The following is a 22,096-nucleotide window of genomic DNA, read 5'->3' as shown; positions in this document are numbered from 1 at the left end:
GTCGATCTTTGACTACTTGACTTGAGTTGTTCCTTTATGTGCTGTTTGGAGAGCTTCCCATATCTCCTTGGCAGATTGACAGGAAGAGATTTTGTTGTACTCGTTTGGTCCAATACCACAGACGAGAATCGTTTTTGCTCAGAAGTTCTTCTTTATGACTTTTCGGTTAGCATCGTTGTACTCCTTCCTTGTCTTTGGAACTGTCACTACTGCCTAGCCAACAGTTTTCATGGGTATAAAGGGTCCATCGCAGATAACATCCCAGAGCTCTGAATCTTCAACCATGATAAAATCATGCATCCTTGTCTTCCACCATCCGTAGTATTATCCATTGAATCTTTGTAGTCTGTAGGTTGATTGACCTTCTTCAAAATTTGGTGGAACGGCCATTTGGATCCTTTCTAGGTATTAGCCTGATAGAAAGAACCTACTATGATACCAATTGATGAAAACTTAGGGTCCACCAAACTGTATAGAGAAATCAGTTTCCACAAAACACACACAATAAGAGATAAGTAAATGACACAACAGAGTTTTACGTGGAAAACTCCAAGCTCACGGGATTAAAAATCACGACCTACACTCATGGGATTTCAACTTCACTACTGAGCAAACTTCATATTACAAATTATTGTAACCTAGGAATTAAACTCTTAATCCATCACTCACTTGTAATAACTCTATTACAAAGCTCACAACTCGACTAACTCTAGCCAGGACACAAACACAATATTTATGGTTTTACAAATGGTTTCCTACACAATGCTTCTAGCTAAGCTAAGTAGGAATTACAAGTTGATCACTCTAACAAAGTTACAACACAACTAAGGATATATGGACTATGGTAACTCAGTGCTGGAAACTGGTCATTTTTCTGTAATTATGTTATTCTTTGTTCTTGAAGCCTTGAAGTCACTTGCAAGATGGCTACACACTTGAGAGTAGTATTTTAAAAGGCATTTTCGGAGCCAGCCCTGGGACGAGACTCACTAAAAATGCCCCGGGACGATGGTGTGGGGCGAAAGTCTCAAGAGGCGTACGCCCCAGGCGTTTGAGGCGAGTTTTTTTAGTGAGGCGTAAGCCCCAGAGAATTTTTCAAATTAAAATAAAATTTGTTGAATAAGTCCGTCATAATTCATATAATACCCATAATTTCAAAATTTAGCTTGATAATTACTCAAAAGTTTTAAAAAGGAACTGAAATGTATTAAATTTAAAAGTCAAGACCTTTTTTATTGACTGAAGCCCCAATTCATGGTCTTTCCCAATTCTTTATCTTGTCTACTAGTCTGCTAATATCTCCCAAAAGCAACGAATATTCAATTATTGTTTTACAAATACAAAGAGAACTCCATTCTCGTTCATAGAAGCAAGTTCAAAGTTCAAATTGAAGGTTAGTCATCCTTTTTGTTCCTCCATGCAGAAAACTTTATTCTTTTCGACTCAAATTACTTGAGCTTCTAAGTAGCGTATAATAGATTATTTTGACTAGTTTTTTGTGGGGATGAAGCGCGCGCGCACACACTCACACACACACATACATATATATATATATATGCAATTCTATATCGTTTTCTTCATTTTTATGTAATTTTACCTGTTTATAAATATTTATTGTTATTTTATAAAATATTAAAAATTATATACCTATGGGCCTTACGCCTCACTGAGGCATATGTAAAACGTCTCGCCTTACGCCCACGCCTTTTAAAACACTGCTTGAGAGAAGACTTGTTGATTTTTCGGATATGCAAATGTGTGTTTTTTTCTTTTGCTTCATGTTGATAATATGCAAGTGATGTCACTTGGATGATGCAAGCAATTATCCGGTACAAGACATTTTCCATAAGTGACTGCTGCATTGTTTGCACTGTTGCGTGTGTGCAAATGAACAGTTGCAGCGACTTTATAGCTGTGGGTAGTTGACTAGTACAGTCAGCAAAGGAACTGATGTTCATTTGTTCCCTATGTCGTTTCTTTGATCCTAGTTGTTGGAACTTGTGCCCAACTTGAAACTTTATGTTCTTCAGCACTTTGAGGATGTTTAACAGATTTTCGATTTGGTTCTTATCATAAAGTTTGTTAGATCATCAAAATATAAAAAAAATACATAACTTATCAATGTTAAATATGTGGCACATGATAATGCATAGACCAAAGTTGGAATTAAGCAATAATTTGTATCCAAGAAATGCGGTTTGCGTCGACGGGAAAAAAAACAAACAAATTTTCTGAACAAGTGAAGTTTGTCAACGTCCAGGTTTCATCATCTTCAGCAATCCCCACCGGCCACGCCCACCATGACACGTCACCTCTATTTTCAATCCACCTTTTAGTATTTCTGAAACAACACATCGCGTCATTCCATTACCGTTTAATTAAATTTTTGTGCAAAGGATTTAATAACACCTCTGTTTAACATCACTGTCGGATGGATGATCTTATGATGATTGATGTCAACTAAAATTGGAAAATATGGTTTAGCTCAATTGGAAATTTTGAAACGGCAAAAAACAATGTTGCATTACTAGGTCAGCGGTTTCTGAAACTATTTTACACTAGTATATCTATCCACGGTCACAAAAAAAAATTGAATATTAGTATTATAATTTTCATTTAAAAGTTAATATTTATTAATTTAACATATATTGACGATTGTACTATATTTTTGTGATTCTTTATCATCTTATTCCTTACTCTCCCTCTTATTTTTTATCATCCAAATGAAGCAGTATTACCGACTTCTTCTCTATCCTCAGCTATATGGTTGTGTATTTGGATAAGATATCCGAGAATTCGAACCGATCCACTCTAATCGGATTTTCGAATTTTGAATTTCGGATTGGATGTGGGTTAGGTTTTTTAAAAGTTTAGATATTCGGATTTGTATAATTTTAATTCAATCCAATCCGAAATCCGAATTTTATGGACATGTATAAATACTATACTTACATTTTAGAGTTAAGTCTTCTCATTTCATTCACCTTTCTTTAGACTCTTCTTTTCTTAGTTTATATCGAAGTCTTTCTCTAACCTCTCTTTAGATTGCTCTCTCCGCTTCTCTTAAGTTTTACCTTTGTGTCTCTCATTCTTAGTCTCTCCTTTCTATCGACAGACAACGACGCATCTCCCTCATTAGACATTTGTTTGGAATTTCAGTTTATTTTATTTTGCTATTAAACTTTTGTGTTGTCTATTGTTACGAAAGACATTTGTTGCTTTTTAATTTAATAGAATGGTGAATAGCAATAGTCTTAAAAAGTGCAGTAGCCGATTAGATTGTTAGTAGCCTTAATAAGACGTACAATCCGATCCGAAAATTTGAAATATTTACCCGATCCAAAATTTAAAATCCGATCCGATCCAATTTAATTCGGATTGGATTCGAATTTCATTTTATAAAATCCAAAATCCGAATTTACAATCCCAAATATACTAAATTCGATCCGATCCGACCGATGCACAACCCTACTCAATTATAATTTTTTTCTTTTCCTTCTCTCCCTCCCATACCGCTACTCCTATTATTACTTTTTTTTCCTTTCTATTCCTCACTTAGATAATCAATTTTACCTCTATTTTACTATTTTTGTCTTATCTAGAAAAGTAACTCTCTAAAAGAGAAAGAGATCCAAATTCCAAAGAAGCAAACAGTCTGAAGAGGTAAAAAAAAAAAACTTAATGTTTCGGACATTTAAGATAAATTCCTTCATTTTACATAATTAGTTTCAAAAAGGGGCGAAGAAATAACTTTATGGGTACAAGTACAACTATTTAGCAATGTGTCTCCTTTGGAGAAAGGTAGATCAAGAATCTGTAAGAGTTCGAATGTTTTTTGTTTTTTTTACTTTCTTTCTTTCGTTTTGTTTTTTCTTCTTCTCCTAAACTCCTTTTACTTTCCATATGTATAAGGAATTTTTTAAAATAAAAGACTAATTATCTACTAAAGAAGAAGAATATAATCTACTTGTTAATACACATACTCGTAAAAATGGGAAGAGGATATAAAGGCAACATAAACTATAATACCTTGACGAACCTGTCTTCCCTCGAAGAAAACTCATATCCATTAATGATCAAAATAGGAAGTTCCACTCGCAAGTCTCAAAACAGAATTAAAAAAAAAAAGAAAAAAAAAGAGAATAACAAAAATTGAAAACGACAATTATGAGTAAGAAAAAAATAACCCATCAATGAATCTCCAAAAAAATAAAACAGAATAAATAAAACTGCATGTATCAATTAGAGAAATGTAAGAGAACAACATTCTAAAATAATTACAGAAGGCAAAAGCAACAAATTAATGAATTAAAAGAATGACTCCAAAGTAAGAATGTTTCACGCAAAAAAAAAAAATAGGGTAAATAAAATTGCATCTAAAGTAACAATATTCGAAGCAACAAAAAAACCGTAAAAAGATAACGAACGAATAAATTGAATTACGCCAAAGTAACAACTGTCTGGGCAAAAAAAACTTCAAAAAATTAAAGAACATAAAACGAACGAAAAAAGAAGAATCCTACGGGATATTTATCTCCTACATATTGAAGTGTTGGTGCTATAATGGTAGATGATTTATGGATGTAAAAGGAGGTTATATGTGGTAACCGGCAGGATAGATATAGAAAAAGGATGAAATGGAGGTTAATTTTAAGAAGATTAATAGACATGACTTTTGGGATAGGAAAAGAGGGAGGTTAATTAAGAAGGTTAAAAGACATGACTTTTGGTTTGTTTTTTTTGCACATAAGCGGAAAGATAAATATGAATCCTGATACACAGAGATGACACATCATCTCTTTATGTCCCTGAATTATATAATTATATAGATATAAATTGGTGAAGGTACATGTTAGAAAGGGAGATAAAAGGTAAGTTGTATTCGTGTGATTTATAGGTCACGAGTTCGAGTAATGAAAATAACTATTAATATTTGTATTGGGGTAAATTGTCTACTTCGCATTCCTTAAGATACGGCCCTTTTCCAAACCGCATGTGAGCATCAATGCGAGTACATGTTAGGATAAACTTATATAGAAAGCTGTTTTTAACTTCAAATACCTTTGATTTTTTCAACTTCCACCACAAATTGTCCGAACGCCATATTGCTTGTTTCAAGCAACATAGAAACTTTATTGTCAACCTTAATTTAATAGTCAAATATATTTTCATAACACCACTTCATGCCCTTTTCGCTTCATTAAATTATTGTTACAAATAATCTATCTTAGTACCCAACTATATATCAAAGAGTGACCTTAAAAACTTTAAATGCTTTTCACGGAACACATATTACATCACTCTAAACATGATGCGTTCAAAGTGCATAATTTGTTTCTTTAAAATGACTACGACTTAAACATTTTTCAATAGTTTATACAAGTAACTTGTTTCTTTTAATTTTGATGAAGTAAACATTGTTTCCATAGTTTATAGTCTACCTGTGAAAATTAGTTGTCTAATTAAATGTCTGCTGTGTTACTGATTAGAAAATTAGATAAAGATCAGAAAAATTGTTATTGGGCCCGTGGGCTACAAAACAATAGGTAGACTTTTGAAGTAAAACGAACTCCAGGAGCCCAAAACAGAAGCCAGCTAAAGTCAATCATAGAAGAGAAAGGCATTCCTCATGCATGCATGGAGTAAAATAAGTATAAATTACTAATTATTCTCTAAATCTTGCATAAGATAAGCTCAGGGATGGCAATGGGACGGTGCGAGTTTTAGCATATGCGGAACGGGGCGGGTTTAGACATATGCGGGTGCGGGGCGGGGCGGGTCAAATTAATTTTTTTAAAATCCTTTGTGAGTGCGGTGCGGGTGCGGGTTTTAACTTTTTACAAAATTATAACGTTTCAACTATTGCTAATATTATTACAACCTGGAAATATTTAGGACCCGTTTGGCCATAGATTTTGCCAAAATAAACTTAGATTTTATTTGGCAAACACATGTTTGGCCATAGATTTTGCCTATATTTTGGCCAAATCCCAAATCCCAAAACCAGCTCAATAGCTTATTTTGGGCCAAAATATCACTATTATATTTTTTAAAAATTGCCCAAACTTTTGTATTTTATAAAAGATCCCACCAATTATTATTTTGTAACGATGTTGTTTCGTCTTCTCGGTCATCTGATAGTGTATCATGTAGTTCTTTATAAAAATGATAATTTTGTATCAAATTTATTTATGTTCAGGACTATGGTTTGCGATAATATAATGAATGTTATTGATAATGGTACTGTTAGGTATTTGTGATAGATTTTAGAACTTATGGGTATAAGTCATGTTTCATGTTTTTCCAAACCAAACTTCACCCAAAACAGATGTCCAAACACATTTTCATCTTCAAACCAAACTTCACCCAAATCAGATTTTTCAGAATAAATTTGGAAATCTATGGCCAAACGCTAGGTTACTTTTTCAGTTTTGAACTTGTGGTTCCTTTCTCCTGTGCATAGATTATTTTAGTCTCAAACTAATTTGGTTTTTACATATTGGACATTTGTTTAGTTGACTATAAATATACATTTTTCTGTTATTTGCATCTCTGGGAAGAAAATATTATATTATATTTTTGTAGTCTTTTAAAGTCGATCCCACTTAAACTATATAGTTATTTTATCTGAGTCGAATAGATAATTAGTTGACTGAATTTTAATGTATTTGATCTCATTACCTTGTACGATACATCTGAATCATTAGAAATGATATACTGATATATCAAACTGAATTCCAATACTGATGCATATAAAATCAGAAATAAGTATATTAAAACTTTAAAACCGAACACTGTTAAAAGTTAAAACTGACAGTATTCGGTAGAATTTATAGGTACGAATATTCAAAATTGGACTTCTTTGGTTTGCAATTTGGATTCCAACATGAACTTTTAGATTGGCAGTGCATATATGAATATAATTGAAAATAAAACTAAATAAGATAAAAATATTACAAATTGAAAGAAATAATAAAGGAAAAATTTTGCAAAGTAGTGTGGGGCGGTGCGGGTGGACGCGGGTGTTGATGCGGGGCGGGTGGATGCGGGTGAAAATACTATGTGGGACGGAGCGGTTTGAAATTTTGTGGATTAAGGCAAAACCCGCCTCGCACCCGCCCCGCACCGCACCGCACCATTGCCATCTCTAGATAAGCTAAAGTCTACCTTGAACGTACAAGAGGAGGGGGTGAATTGTTGACTATTTAAAAATTAGTCGACTAACACAAGTATTAGTTGACTGATCACAATGCAGAATGAAAGTAAGCAGTAAAGTAGAGTAAATAACACGCAGCGATTTATACTGGTTCGGTACCGCTGTGGTACTTACATCCAGTTTTCCTTGGGTCACAATGGTTACCTTAAAATCTTTGAAAATGTTACAACACAGATGGTTTTAACGCGTTCACCACCAACGAACAGTATCACACCTTGAGTTCTGAGTAATTGACACAACTCTCTTTTGTGTTATAGATCTTTCTACTTTTTGAGACACTGATAACTAAAGATTATAGTGTTTGAATTAAGAAGTAGACAGACTTAAAATACAATGTATGTAGTTGCGCAAGTCTTCTTCTTAAAAGTATGAGCCTTCTTATAGGAGAGAAAAGAGTCGTTGAGTCTTCAGCGAAATCAGAGGCACAAGATCTTTGCAAAAGGGTTTTGACCTAAGAGGTGCCTCTTCAAATCTTGCTCTTTGAAGAGTCCAGATTCGATTGTGACTTTCCTTGTCATAACTTGAATTAAGGAGCCATTTACGCCTAGAGTGAGCTTAATTCTGGACACAGAATAATTGGTGGCGAGCTTTTTGATTTGAGTATCCATGATTGGCAATCTGAGTTCCTTTGATTGAGGACGAATAAATTTGCTTCTCTTGATTGACCGTTGATGCAGCAACAACATCTTCATTCGAATCCTGATTGATCATTATTTGCTATTTCGAATCCTATAGCAATCGCATCTTGCTGAGCATCTCCATTCTTTTCTTTTTGTTAGTTCTGCAAATATAACATAGGATAATATTGTCCTCATTGAAACTTAAACTTAAACCTATCAATCTCCCCCTTTTTGATAATGACAATCAAGAAGGAGTAAACGGTAATTTAAGATACTTACCTTTGAAGATGTTGCTCCCCCTGAGTTGTGTTGCTCCCCCTGAGATTATGCTGTTTCCATCTCCTCTTGAATAACTGTAATTGCAGGTCCTCCTGCTGGTGTTTACTCATATTTTTTTTCTCCCTTTGACATCAATCAAAAAGGAAAGAAAAGTATACAGAATAATATAGGATAAAATGTACATACTAATAAGGTGGTTAGAGAATGAGAGGAGTATTGGAGACGGAGGGTTTTTATTGAAGATTTTAGGAAGAGCGAAGAGACGCTTGGTTAATGGAAAGTCCAAGTTCAGATGGAAGAGATGGTTCAGAAGTGACTGATCGGCGGTACTTGCAATAATTACGCTTACACAGAAAATTAATTAGATCACATATAAGTAAGAAAATAAAATATTCTAGTATAGGGTAAAATATTTTAAACACTCAAGAAAATATTTGATTTACAAATTTGGCACAATGCCAATCTTTTTTCGGAGAAGGCAGAATCTTTCTTCATCTGAAAAGCCTCTTAGAGAGAAATTGTTAGAGTGATCATACCATAGTCCTAGTTCAGATGTACCAATTAAATATCTAATAATTCGTTTAACAATAGAGAGATGAGATTCTTTAGGAGCCGACTGAAATCTAGCACATTTTCATACACTGAACATGATATTTGGTCGACTGGCAGTTAAATATAGTAGAGATCCAGTCATCCTTCTACACATGGTTTCATCAACCAGTTTTCCATTGCTATCTTCATCTAGCACGGTAGTTAGACTCATTAGAGTACCAATAGCCTTAGCATCTTCCATCTCAAACTTTTTGATAAGCTCTTTGGTATACTTGTTTTGGCAGATGAAAATCCCTTTAGGGGGCTGCTTGATTTGAAGCCCAAGGAAGAAGGTCAGTTCTCCCATCATGCTCATTTCAAATTCTCCTTTCATGGAAAGAGCAAATTCTTCACAAAGAACAGAGTTAGGGCTATCAAAAATAATATCATCTAAATAAATTTGAGTAATAAGATTACTTGAACTGGATTGCTTAGTGAAAAGGGTTGTATCGATATTACCTCGTTTGAAACCTTGATTTAGAAGGAAAGAACTTAACCTTTCATACCATGCTCGAGGAGCTTGTTTGAGACCGTACAGGGCTTTAGTCAGCTTGTATACATGATTTGGAAAGGTGGCATTTGCAAATCCAGGTGGTTGCTTCACATATACTTCTTCAGAGATATAACCATTTAGGAACACACTTTTAACATCCATTTGAAATAATTTGAATCCTTTGTGAGCAGCGAAGGCGAGTAGTATTCGAATGGGTTTAAGTCTTGACACAGGCGTAAAGGTTTCATCATAGTCGATTCCTTCTTGTTGAGAATAACCTTAAGCTTCTAGTCTTGCTTTATTTCGAACAACTTGTCCTGATTCATTCAATTTGTTTCTGAAGACCCACTTAGTTCCAACAACAGAAGAATTTTGAGGCTTTGGAACTAATTTTCATACTTTATTTCTTTCAAACTGATCTAATTCTTCTTTCATAACACTAATCCAATGAGAATCCTTTAGAGCTTCATCCACTTTCTTGGGCTCAATTTGAGAAATGAGAGCTACATGAGATTTGTTCTTTTGAGATCTCCTTGTAGTTATTCCCTCATGTGGATCTTCTATAATGAATTTGTGAGGATATCCCGGTTCACTCTTCCATTCATTGGGAGTATTTACTAAAGTCACCCTTTCTTCGGTAGTCGACTGATCTGGCTGGGGTAGGTCAAGCTCTTCTGGTGGTACTTCAGCTGATTGAGTCTGTCGATTAGCTGACTCATTTTGATGATCCTTACCTACAATAACTAACTTAGGAGCACGTGAAATTTCCTCATCTTTAGGAATATGTTCATTCCTTGGGCGAGGGTTAGTATCAACAAAAACAACATGAATAGATTCTTCAATACATAAGGTTCTCTTATTATAAACTCTGTAAGCTCTACTTGAAGGAGAGTAACCAAGAAATATACCTTCATCACTCTTTGGATCAAACTTACCAAGATTATCCTTCCTATTATTATGGATGAAGCATTTGCATCCTAAGGGGTGAAAATAGCTGATATTTGATTTCTTACCATTCCACGGTTCATAAGGAGTCTTTTTGAGAATTGGTCGAATCAGACATCTGTTGATGATGTGACATATTGTACTCACAGCCTCTGCCCCAAAATGATGAGGTAGAGAGTTTTCCACGATCATAGTTTTTGTCATATCCTGCAAGGTTCTATTTTTACGCTATACTACTCCATTTTGTTGTGGTGATCTTGGTAAAGAGAAGTTGTGAGAGATTCCTTGATCGTTGCAGAAATTTTCAAAAGCTCTGCTTTCAAACTCTCCTACATGATCACTTCTGATAGTAGAGATGTTGTATCCATTTTCTCGTTGAACCTTCTTACAGAAAACTTCAAAATTCTTTAGAGCATCATCTTTATGACTAAGAAACATAACCCAAGTAAATCTAGAGAAATCATCTACAATAACAAAAGCATATTTCTTAGCTCCTATACTAGCAGTTCTAGTAGGAACAAATAAATCCATATGCAGCAATTGAAGAGGTTTAGAGGTAGAAACAATATTTTTGACTTTGAAAGATAAGCAAGTTTGTTTTCCTAGTTGACATGCATCACAGATATGATCTTTCGAAAAATCTAGTTTTGGGAGTCCAATAACAAGATCATGTTTAGACAGTTTTTGAATAGTATGCATGCTTGCATGGCCAAGTTTTCTATGCCAAACCCAGGGATCTTCAATCATAGATGTAAGACAGATTTGATCCCCAAAGTTTTCTAAGTTCTTGATAGTGTAGACATTTCTGTCTCTATTACCTGAGAGAATGATATTACCTTATTCGTTTTCTATAAACCAGCCATATTTTTTAAAACGGACCTCATAATCGTTGTCACATAGTTGACTGATACTGAGAAGATTATAGCCAAGTTCATCAACTACGTAAACTTCATCTACATCACATGTCGAGCTTAAAGGAACTTTTCCAACACCAATAACATTTCCTTTGGATTTGTCACCAAAAGTAACTATTCCTCTATCTAGCTTGGTGACTGATTTGAACAGTTGTTTGCCACCCGTCATATATCTGGAACACGCGTTGTCGAGATATCATTTTCCTTTTCGATTCTTCTTGCGGTGTTCCTGCAAAACAAGATTACTCATTTTTAGGTACCTAAGCCTGCTTGGGTCCTGAATGGTTAGACTGTTGAGTGTTAGTTTGATTTGAAGATTTTGGTCTCTAGATCTATCTCCTGTTATTTTTGAACCTGCAATGGTTTGCGGTGTGACCTCTTTTACCACAATAGGAGCAGGATGAGCTGTTAGAGTTACCAGTACTACTTTCAGCTCTAATTATGTTCCTACAATTGTTAGTACTATGGCCATTTTTACCACAAAAAGAGCAAGCAGTTTTCTTCTTGTGATGACCAGTTTGATTTGACTTGACTGGACTGAGACACGTGGTCTTTTGCAAGCCATTCAGTTGAAGTTTGAGTTCATTTACTTCATCTTGAAGCATATCACGCTTAATTTCTCACACTTCTAGTTTCAAGGCCCAGTCTTTCTTCTCTGTCTCTCTTTTTCTCTCTTGGTTTTTCTGAGATTATTTACTACTCTTTCTATGTTTGCAAGAGCAATATCACTAAATTCTTGAAGTTCATAACAATTAGGGCATAAAGGAGTACGTACCTCACTAGTTCCTTCATCTGACATTGAACGAGGTTCTCTTGAGTCATCTTCCTCATCGTTGATGTTTGCCATTAGTCCAAGTTCTCCTGAATATTCATTGTCACTTAGAGCCATGAAACATATGTTAGCAATTTCCTCATGATCAGATTCTTCCTTATCACTCTATGCTCCGAAAGCTTTATTCTTTTACATGTTTCTGCTAAGCTTCTTCTTTAATTCTGGACAGTCAGTTTGAATGTGACCAAACTTTCCACATTCGTAACACCTTCCATCATTTTTGTCAGCTTCATTGCTCATCCTTCCTTTCCTGAAGTTGAACTTCCCTCTTCTGTTATTTCTGTTTCTTCTCATCATGCTGGTTACGACTTAAGAGAGCATTGCAATATTTTTATCTTGTTCTCCTTCTTCTTCTTCATTTTCTGGTACAGCCACAGTTGCCTTGAAAGCAACAATTTTCTTCTTCTCTTGAATTTGTCTGTCAAGATGAGTTTTCTCAAAAGCAATTAGATTACCTCTGAGCTCATCATAGGAAATTTTGTCGAGATCTTGACATTCCAACGCAATGACCTTTGGCTGCCAAATTGTAGGTAAGCTTCTGAGGATCTTTCTAACCTGTTCGCCAATTTTAATAGGTCTTCTAAATGATTTGAGGCCTCCAAGTATTTTGTTTAACCTGGAAAATATTTCTTCTACAGATTCACCATCCTTCATTTAAAATAACTCATAGTCCCGAACCAAAAGGTTTATCCTAGTCTCTTTCACTTTGTTGGTTCCTTCGTAAGTGACTTCCAGTTTGTCCCACATTTCTTTTGTAGTTTTGCAACTTGATATCTTTTCATATTCTTCTCCACCGATAGCATTGTACAGTAGATTTTTTGCTTTTTCATTAACAGTGATGACAACAACTTGTTCATCAGTGTAATCATCCAAGTCAAGAGAGTCAGTAAATACGATGACTTGACCGTTTGCATCCTTCTTGGGAGGAATTGAAAAATTTCCCTTTTTGATCACATGCCATTCTTTGATGTCATATGACATAATATACGTTTCCATGCGAACTTTCTAGTGAGAGAAATGCTGACCGTTAAAGTAAGGGGGTCGAACCTGAGAGGTTCCTTCTTGAAAGAGAGCACCAACAACAATATTGGATCCCATGATCTTTTCCTCACTAGCGATTAGGCAAGATTGCGAGTCTTGCTCTGATACCAATTGCACGTACAGGGGGGGGGGGATTATTGACTATTTAAAAATTAGTCGACTAACACAAGTATTAGTTGACTGATCACAATGTAGAATGAAAGTAAGTGGTAAAGAAGAGTAAATAACACACAGCTATTTATACTGGTTCGGTACCGTTGTGATACTTACATCCAGTTTTTCTTGGGTCACAAGGGTTCCCTTAAGATCTTTGAAAATGTTACAACACAGATGATTTTAACGTATTCACCACCAACGAACAGTATCACACCTTGAGTTCTGAATAATTGACACAACTCTCTTTTGTGTTCTAGAGCTTTCTATCTTTTGAGACACTGATAACTAAAGATTACAGTATTTAAACTAAGAAGTAGACGGACTTAGAATACAATGTATGTAGTTGCGCAAATCTTCTTCTTGAAAGTATCAGCCTTCTTATAGGAGAGAAAAGAGTCGTTGAGCCTTTAGCGAAATCAGAGGCACGCGATCTTTACAAAAGGGTTTTGACCCAAGGGATGCCTCTTCGAATCCTGCTCTTTGAAGAGTCCAGATTCGATTGTGACTTTCCTTGTCACATCTTGAATTAAGGAGCCATTTACGCCTAGAGTGAGCTTAATTCTGGACATAGAATAATTGCTGGCAAGCTTCTTGATTTGAGTATCTATGATTGGCAATCTGAGTTCCTTTGATTGAGGACGAATAAATTTGCTTCTCTTGATTGACCATTGATGTAGCAACTACATCTTCATTCGAATCCTGGTTGATCATTATTTGCTATTTCGAATCTTGTAGCAATCGCATCTTGCTGAGCATCTCTATTCTTTCCTTTTTGTTAGTCCTGCAAATATAACATAAGATAATATTGTTATTATTGAAACTTAAACTTAAACCTATCACACTTGAAGCATGTAGCTTTGACTAGTAATGACAATTTACTAATTACTGTCACATATTTTTTATTTTTCTCTTCTTAAGTTTTCTAACGGGGGAACCGTAAATAGTGAAGGAGGAAAATGTAAAAAAGAAGAAGAGGTTGCTAGGTGAAATCGCAACCATATGCTACAAATCCAATGCCTGATTAGTATTGGAGTACTTTTATTCTCCTTTTTGCTTCTTCTTATTCTTCTTTAACTTGGGAGAATATTTTAAGTGGAAACAGTAAAAGTACTTGACCAAGCGTGGACTACATAATAGTACAGGACAAGGGTAGGTGAATTATAGCTTGTTTGGCCTAGCTTCTCAAATTTTAGAAGTATTTTTTTTTTTTTAAAAAAAAAAAAGTGCTTGGCCAGGTTTTTGAAAGAAAAAGAAATATTTTTGAGAAGAAGTAAGGAATTTTGGAAAAGTAGAAAAGTAGATTTTCTTCAAAAATACTTTGAGAAAAATATACTTAGAAATAGTTTTTAAAAGTTTGGCCAAAAATCAATTGTTGCTCAGAAAGTACTTTTCAATTAATTAGTCAAACACAAATTGATTTTCACCAAAAATACTTTCGAAAAAAATAAATATCAAATAGATTTTTTCAGCTTGACGAAACAGACTATTATTAGAGAATTGAGTCTTTTTTGGGTCATTGCCCACCTTCTCTCTATGTTTATCTCCTAAAAGACACGGACTTGTGAAATGTAAGCTTCTAGGTAGCCAACGTCCATCCACTTTACATTTTCCACATTAGCTTTTCTCCAATGAAGTCCCAAATGCCTTTTGAGCGAATTAAAAGTATCTTAGTCTTGAAAGAAAGAAAGAAAAAAAAGAGGTATCCAGTATTCCACACGCATTAACCTTTTTCGACCTAATTGTATGTAAAACATTAAAGCTAGTGTCCAACTTAATTGTACGAATTTAGCTACCACGTGTACTTCTGTATTAAGAAAAAAGGAACAAGAAAATGTACCACTGAATAAGAATATGTTGCTTTTCTCAGTCTACCCCAACTTATTTACAAGTCAATCTTCGCTTCTTTATGGCAAGTAAATGTGAACCCTTCTTTAGCTGTTAATTAGTGATTCGTCGGTCTAGACCAAAATTAAAGCTAATTAATGGTTAAGCGTCAATATAATAGTTTTAACATTATAAAATTAAACCATGGTTCTCTTTGTGCCACTTGGTCAATACATGTTTAAGTAAAATTAGCATGTGAGGATTAATTCAGTTCGAATATTTTCCATCAAAATTTCTCAGATCATGCCAGTTAAAAAAAATATAGAAGTAGGGTAAACGCCTAAGATGTTAAATGATGAAATAAATGAGTCATGGACCATAGTGAGAACAAAGATGATAAGTTCGGCGGTGGGATTTCTTAATTATAAATATGCTGAGCAAATGAAGCATCAGCCTGGATCAAGTCAAACCGCGACTAAACTTACACATGGAGGATATTGTGTACATTTACCGATTAATATAAAAGGTTGTGGATTTAAGAGATAACGACGCAGTTAATTAAGCTATTCATATGGGTTTCAATGTGTCACTGCTGATCAGATTCTAAAATGTTTCTTTTGTTATCTTTTCTTCTACTCATGAATTTTTTAGTGTTCGGGGACCTATCTATGGTTTTGTCGTTTAACGACTTTAGCTGTTAGCAAACTGTATATCATCGTTATTGTTTTTCCTATAATTTGGTTTTCACTTATTTAGGCTTGTGTCCGTTCAGAACATTCGATAAAATTAGAATGATAAAATAAAATTTTATAATTATTCAGGCTTGTAACAAACAACAGATTAAAGCTAGCTTTTATTGGTAAGTTAATTTTCAATTTAAATTAATTATAATCAATTATGCTTCAATCCCAAATTAGTAGATTTATCCATATAAAATCATTTTTTTCCCCTTCAAAAATATAATTATAGTTAGATTATTTTATGCTAATCGTCAACCTACAACAATCCAATCTCTTTTATCCAAACTTTAGATACTCCTATATTCTATTGTTTGCATAATTTTGAAGAAGAAGGTGAAGAATTGACAAGAAAGAAGAAGAACAATTAACATGGACTAGTGTATCCTTTTCATTTCTTGATGTGCTTCAATATCCTAGTTACAAGTTGGAGACAGTAACATATAAATCCCATGACCTATTGAATTAGGTACACCACACCGTAACTTTGAAAGTGGCATTCTTTCAAACACAAGTCTCAAATAATTTTACCGTTCCAAAAACATGAATGGGAGTATGCTTAATGCGTTTGTCATTAACTTATTAATTGTCGAGCTCAATAGTCTAATAATATTTTGTTGTTCTATCTGTTGATTTTTTTTTTTTTTGACACAATAGTGTAAGTCATCTGCTGAAAACTTCCATAAGATTAAACATGTAAATAAATACTTTTATGTACATTCAGTCCAAAATTGTTATAAGTATTACCGTGGGTGCTCCCATTACCTTTGATCAAATTTAGTAAATTTGCATAGGTAATTTAGAAATATTTAGATAAATATTGAGTGAGCATCCACAACTAAATTTATTTTTTCTCTTCTTTCGAATTTTTTATCAGCAAGCACCTATGACTTTAAAATTCTGAATCCGCCACTGCAAAATTATTACTTACCGATAGGGTCATCGTGTAGTACCTTTTCCATCATAAAAAGAACAACGGCTCTAGGGCACAGAGTCGATGTATCTGATTTCTGCGTGAGTTCGTGCAAAACAACAAATTTTCTCAATAACAACCTTGGCCTATGTTATTGTTACATCACTTATGCACTATATATAATGTTTTGTATAATTTTAATTTGAAGGGGTAGGTGATGTAATAATGTAATATTACCAAATCTGATCTGAATTATTGTCCTACCATGAGTAAAAATCAAATATTGATTATGTTACTATAATTAAGTTTCAAGTACAGATTAGCATGATACAATCAATAATCAAATATAGATTGTAATAATATAATTAAGAATCAAATATAGACAAAAATAGTAGTATAACTAATAATCAAATATATTTTATAGTCCTTGATATTTTCATTTACCCAAACAAAATAACATTTTTATGAGTAGAGTTAAAATTAGATGTAACTAAATATCAGATATAAACTGAAAAAAAAATAACCTTTGCATTTCTCTTCTAAATCTGAAATTTTTGTTTAAGCACTTTTAAGTTTCAAAATCAAAAAGTAGAAATATTCTCAAGAAAAAGGTACAGAAAGAGAGAAATATCAAGTAAGGCAGGCAAGAAATAATAATACTAATAATAATAATAATAATAATAATAATAATAATAATAATAATCCGTATAAAAAGTCAATATTCTCATTTTAGGTGTATGAGGTATAATAATTATGGGAATTACGATATAAGGAAGGTGCTAATTAGTACAAAATTATAAATAATGACCAAACACACAACTAAATTTAGTTAAGTGTCAGTTTTATTTGCAGTGATTGCTAACAAACGTCATGGTAGGGATGAGAACGAATTCAATTAGATTTTTCTGTTTATGAATAAATAGATGGGATATTATTAATTATTTTGGCAGCCCCGTTTGACCGGTAGGCTTTCGCTAGCACTATAAGAGGGCCTGCACCTGTGAATTTCTTTATCATCAGTTCCATAGTCTTTTATAGAAGAAACCTGACTATAGGAAAGCCCCAAAACTAGACCTCAATTAACAGCTAGCAACATGGCTGCCAATGGCATTTCCCATGTAAATGGTTCGCTTGGAAAGGTTATCACTTGCAGAGGTCAGTTTATTAATATATATATATTTTTTTTAACCCCAGTAAAATTCGCAATCGCTACAGTTCTGCCACAGTCTCTATCTTCGGGTGAGTTCTCTGTGCACACTGGAACGTAAATCGCACTAGACAAGCCATGTGCGACAGGATCGACTCAAAAGGCATTGAGGGGATCGATCCAGTTTATTAAATTTTGTTATATAGGAACATTGGATTTTGTTCTTTCACCATATAGAAATTAACAGAGGCTTATATGATGTTGTTATTGTTGTTGTGCCAGCTGCTGTGGCCTATGGTCCAGGGAAGCCCTTGGTCGTAGAACAAGTGCAGGTGGATCCGCCTCAGAAAATGGAGGTCCGAATTAAGATCCTCTTTACTTCCATCTGTCATACAGATCTCAGTGCTTGGAAAGGCGAGGTATATATGTACTACCAAGATTAATCAATCACATAACTTTTTCGTGTCTATATATGTTCTCAATTTATTTGTTACTAATTATTAATTGTGATGATTTTTTAATTGGTATAAAGAACGAAGCTCAACGAGCTTACCCTCGAATTCTGGGACATGAAGCCTCAGGGTAAGTCGAACATCAAGCCGAAAATATAAAAAAGTCTTTGATTCTTTGTTTTTGAAACACGAATTCAAATGAAAATTACTTATGTAGAGTGGTGGAGAGCGTGGGAGAAGGGGTGACAGATATGAAAGCAGGAGACCGCGTAGTACCAATATTCAATGGAGAATGTGGAGACTGCGTTTACTGCAACTCTTCAAAGAAAAACAACTTGTGTGGCAAATTCCGGGTGAATCCGTTCAAAAGCGTGATGGCCAACGACGGCAAGTGCAGGTTCAGGAATAAGAATGGCAATCCCATCTATCACTTCCTCAACACTTCCACATTTAGCGAGTACACTGTTGTCGACTCTGCTTGCGTAGTCAAGATTGACCCCGATGCCCCACTTGACAAGATGACCTTGCTTAGCTGTGGCGTTTCCACCGGTAATTTATCACTTCAATTTAATTGTTTGATCAGATATAGTATACATCTAGTGTGATGAAATACATGAAAAAAAATCAGTCTGTTGCACAAACCATTTCATGTTCACGCAGGACCGAGGACGGGCCGCACTCTAAGGAGTATGATATGCAAGCATTAGTTACTGCTTTCACGGCTCGAATTCGTCACCTACAATTCACACCGGAGATAAATTTTATTATTGCTCCGAAGGTGTCTTTGCGGGTGAAATACATATGCTTATTAATTTTTGAATACCAAAAGGACAAAAAATTTGGTGTCCTACTTCTGCAGGAAACTGCAATTTCTCAACTTGTTTCAATAATTTTGCAAGTTGTGGATACAATTAAAGAGAAATGAAATGGATGATTGTTGATGTAGGTTTAGGAGCTGCGTGGAACACGGCAGACGTTCAAACAGGGGAAACGGTGGCAGTGTTTGGATTAGGAGCTGTCGGTTTGGCTGTAATTTCCCAATTAATCGTTTTTCTGTCTTTAGGCTTTACAACCATATGTTTCTGTGCTTGCTTAAATGGTTTCATCTAGAATTAGAAAAGTATTACGTTACGAAAATAAGATTAGAACTAGTAAAACGGCTATTAAGTCTTTTACCTTCATCCAACCATCAATTAATTCCTAATTAAATGATCTACAGTAATTATTAATAAGTGGGTCTGAAGCTCTTTTCTCTAACTTGTTTTCTAGCTCTCAACTTCTTTTATAATTGTCAACAAGAGCATGGGCATCAAGATGATATTGGATATCTGTTACTTCCTTTGTTGACACAACTGTCCCCATTCCCAAGCTCATCTAATTAATTAGGACATCAATTTTCGGTCTCCATCTTTTAGATGGCATCGACAGGGACTGATGCAGTATTTTTGACATATAATATATATTGATGTGTAAAAATTTGTTAAACTTATAAAAATTAATAGATATAAACTTATAATTTTAAAAATTTTAAAGGATAAATTCATAAAATTTAATTTCTGAATACAGTCTCTTCTTTTTACTGTTCGGTAGCTCGAACACCTTCTTCTACATACACGTGACTGATTGACAAATCTCATTACTAGTGGAGTAGTAGCTTTCTCTCCCTTTTCTTTCCTCCAAAAGAATCACTACAACTTGGCCACGTTGACTCGCATTAGTCCGTGACACAATTCATGGAACTAAGTCAACTAACATAGAGATTCGTCATAGTTTTTATTAGATCAAGGAAATTTGTGTTTCAATTTATTACTTTGCCATCGTTCTAAAGTCAACAGTATACTTTGATTTACTTCTTTAATCACAGCTTTACTAGTTGTATCCCCCCCCCTCCCCTTTTATGGATTGAATTTTGTAAGGGAAAATCTATGAATTTAAGAAGCATAATCTACTACAGTAACAGAAGGTGTTCAACAATATCTTGGCAAATATAATGTGATTTAAACTGACCAGTTTCAAAACAAGATTAGCAAAAAATTAATTCAAATTTCAATTTGGGTGCAGGTTGTGGAAGGGGCACGAACCAGAGGTGCATCGAAAATCATAGGAGTGGATATTAATCCTGAAAAACGTATCAAAGGTAAACTCTTCCTGAAAAAAAAACCATTAAGAGTAAACACTAATTAAATTTGGAGGCTGATATTTATAAGATATCCATGCATGTGACTACAGAGTCTGCTCTGAATTAATTAAGCTGACAATTAGATAAATAATTTGGCCCCTAATGCTACTTTTATGCTCCTAAGGTCAAGCAATTGGAATTACCGACTTCATAAACCCCAAAGAAATAGATATATCCGTGCATGAGGTCAGTTCTTATAAGGAGACAAACTCCATAAATTAATTTATAAATAGGATAAGTATTTTTATTTATAATCACATGGTATGTTGAATTGGGTGCAGAAAATAAGGGAAATGACAGAAGGAGGGGTACATTATAGCTTTGAGTGTGCTGGAAATTTAGATGTTCTCCGCGATGCATTTTTGTCCACACATGATGTAAGATTTATTATATTCTTATTGCACAATAAATTAGCATAAAGAATGACTGTTGATAAAAAAAAATTCAAATATTATTGTAGGGATGGGGAATGACAATAGTTCTAGGAATCCATCCGACACCAAGATTGCTGCCACTCCATCCTATGGAACTGTTCGATGGCCGTAGGATTGTGGCTTCTGTTTTTGGTGACTTCAAAGGGAAGTCCCAACTTCCTCTTTTTGCCAAACAATGCATGGCTGGGGTAATTAAACTCTATTTTACATCTCCTCCTCGTCTTATATTTTTTTTCTCTATAGGACTTTGCTCATTCTTGTAAACTTTCTGGCTAATGTGTATGAACTAAAATTAAACAGGTGGTGAAATTGGACGAGTTTATTACTCACGAACTGCCCTTTGAGAAGATCAACGAAGGTTTTCAATTGCTTGTGGACGGAAAATGCTTAAGATGCCTTCTTCATCTTTGAATGTTTTCGTGTTCTTTAGTGAAGGAGTTGGGGGGAGGGGGAGGGGTGTTTGTACGTAGGAGGGGAGAAAGGTACAAATATGCATATGAAGCAATTGATGATCCCCACATCTCACTAATTAAGTAGTGTATGATATATTCGAGATCTCGAGTGTAGCTTTCTGCAAAAAAAAGTTAGGAAGAGTCCATTTGTATGCGCTTTCAAATGTGGGGTACTTTGTGAAATTCTACATGTCAGTATCGTGGAATATTCTAAATATTGGCTATATTTTTATGGTTGAAAAAAAGTATGAAATATATTTGCATTGATAACTTTAAAGGTAAACGGTAAAAAATTATTTTTTGCAATATTTGGTAAATAAATTGTGTTTAGCCAATCTTTCTAAAAAGTATTTTTTGAGTGTCAAATTACCAAAAAGATAGTACCAAGGTCTTATAGTTATTTTAAATTAGTTAATTTATTCGCGCTTCGCACGATCAGATATATTTTCTTGTAAATATTGTTGATGTAGAAGGGACAAAAAATTAATTTCTAACACCAAATCAAAATCAAAGAACAAACACACAATGCAAGATATACATATAAAAAAAGAATAACAAATATCAAATGTAAGGTTATACTAAACAGTCATTCATGTGAAATGGTGAATAATCTTTCCGTTTTATTCTTTATACCATCCAAATGAAAAACCATTATAAAATGGATATATTTCAGTGCTAATATTTGGTCTTGCCTTCAACCATATATTAACTTCTTCTATTCTGATTTTTTACTGCACTGGATGTATACGGCCGAAATAGATTTCGGCTTTAGCACGTCCGATTAAGTTCGAACGGTGATTTATCGAAGTAAGATCCCGAATGGGGAACAAACTAACCTCGAACCCGGGGAAGCCGATCCGTGTCGAGTTCG

The 22,096-nt window shown here is 34.4% G+C and overlaps 1 protein-coding gene across 1 annotated transcript; it reads left to right on the top strand.

Moving 5' to 3' along the window:
• The first annotated feature begins 17,556 nt into the window (after positions 1–17,556).
• On the top strand, positions 17,557–21,495 carry LOC104101051 (alcohol dehydrogenase-like 4). The gene is made up of 10 exons (XM_009608451.4): positions 17,557–17,716; positions 17,991–18,127; positions 18,241–18,290; positions 18,378–18,709; positions 19,107–19,189; positions 20,222–20,297; positions 20,464–20,525; positions 20,621–20,716; positions 20,800–20,961; positions 21,074–21,495. Exons 1-10 carry the CDS (start codon positions 17,656–17,658, stop codon positions 21,182–21,184), a joined length of 1,170 nt encoding a protein of 389 aa, XP_009606746.1. The 5' UTR covers positions 17,557–17,655; the 3' UTR covers positions 21,185–21,495.
• The last annotated feature ends 601 nt before the right edge of the window (positions 21,496–22,096 follow it).

The sequence above is a fragment of the Nicotiana tomentosiformis genome, chromosome 8 (genome assembly GCF_000390325.3).
Source record: "Nicotiana tomentosiformis chromosome 8, ASM39032v3, whole genome shotgun sequence".
In the NCBI taxonomy this organism is placed as follows: Eukaryota; Viridiplantae; Streptophyta; class Magnoliopsida; order Solanales; family Solanaceae; genus Nicotiana; species Nicotiana tomentosiformis.
Note: the sequence above shows the minus strand (reverse complement) of the source record. Positions and strands in the feature narration are given on the sequence as shown.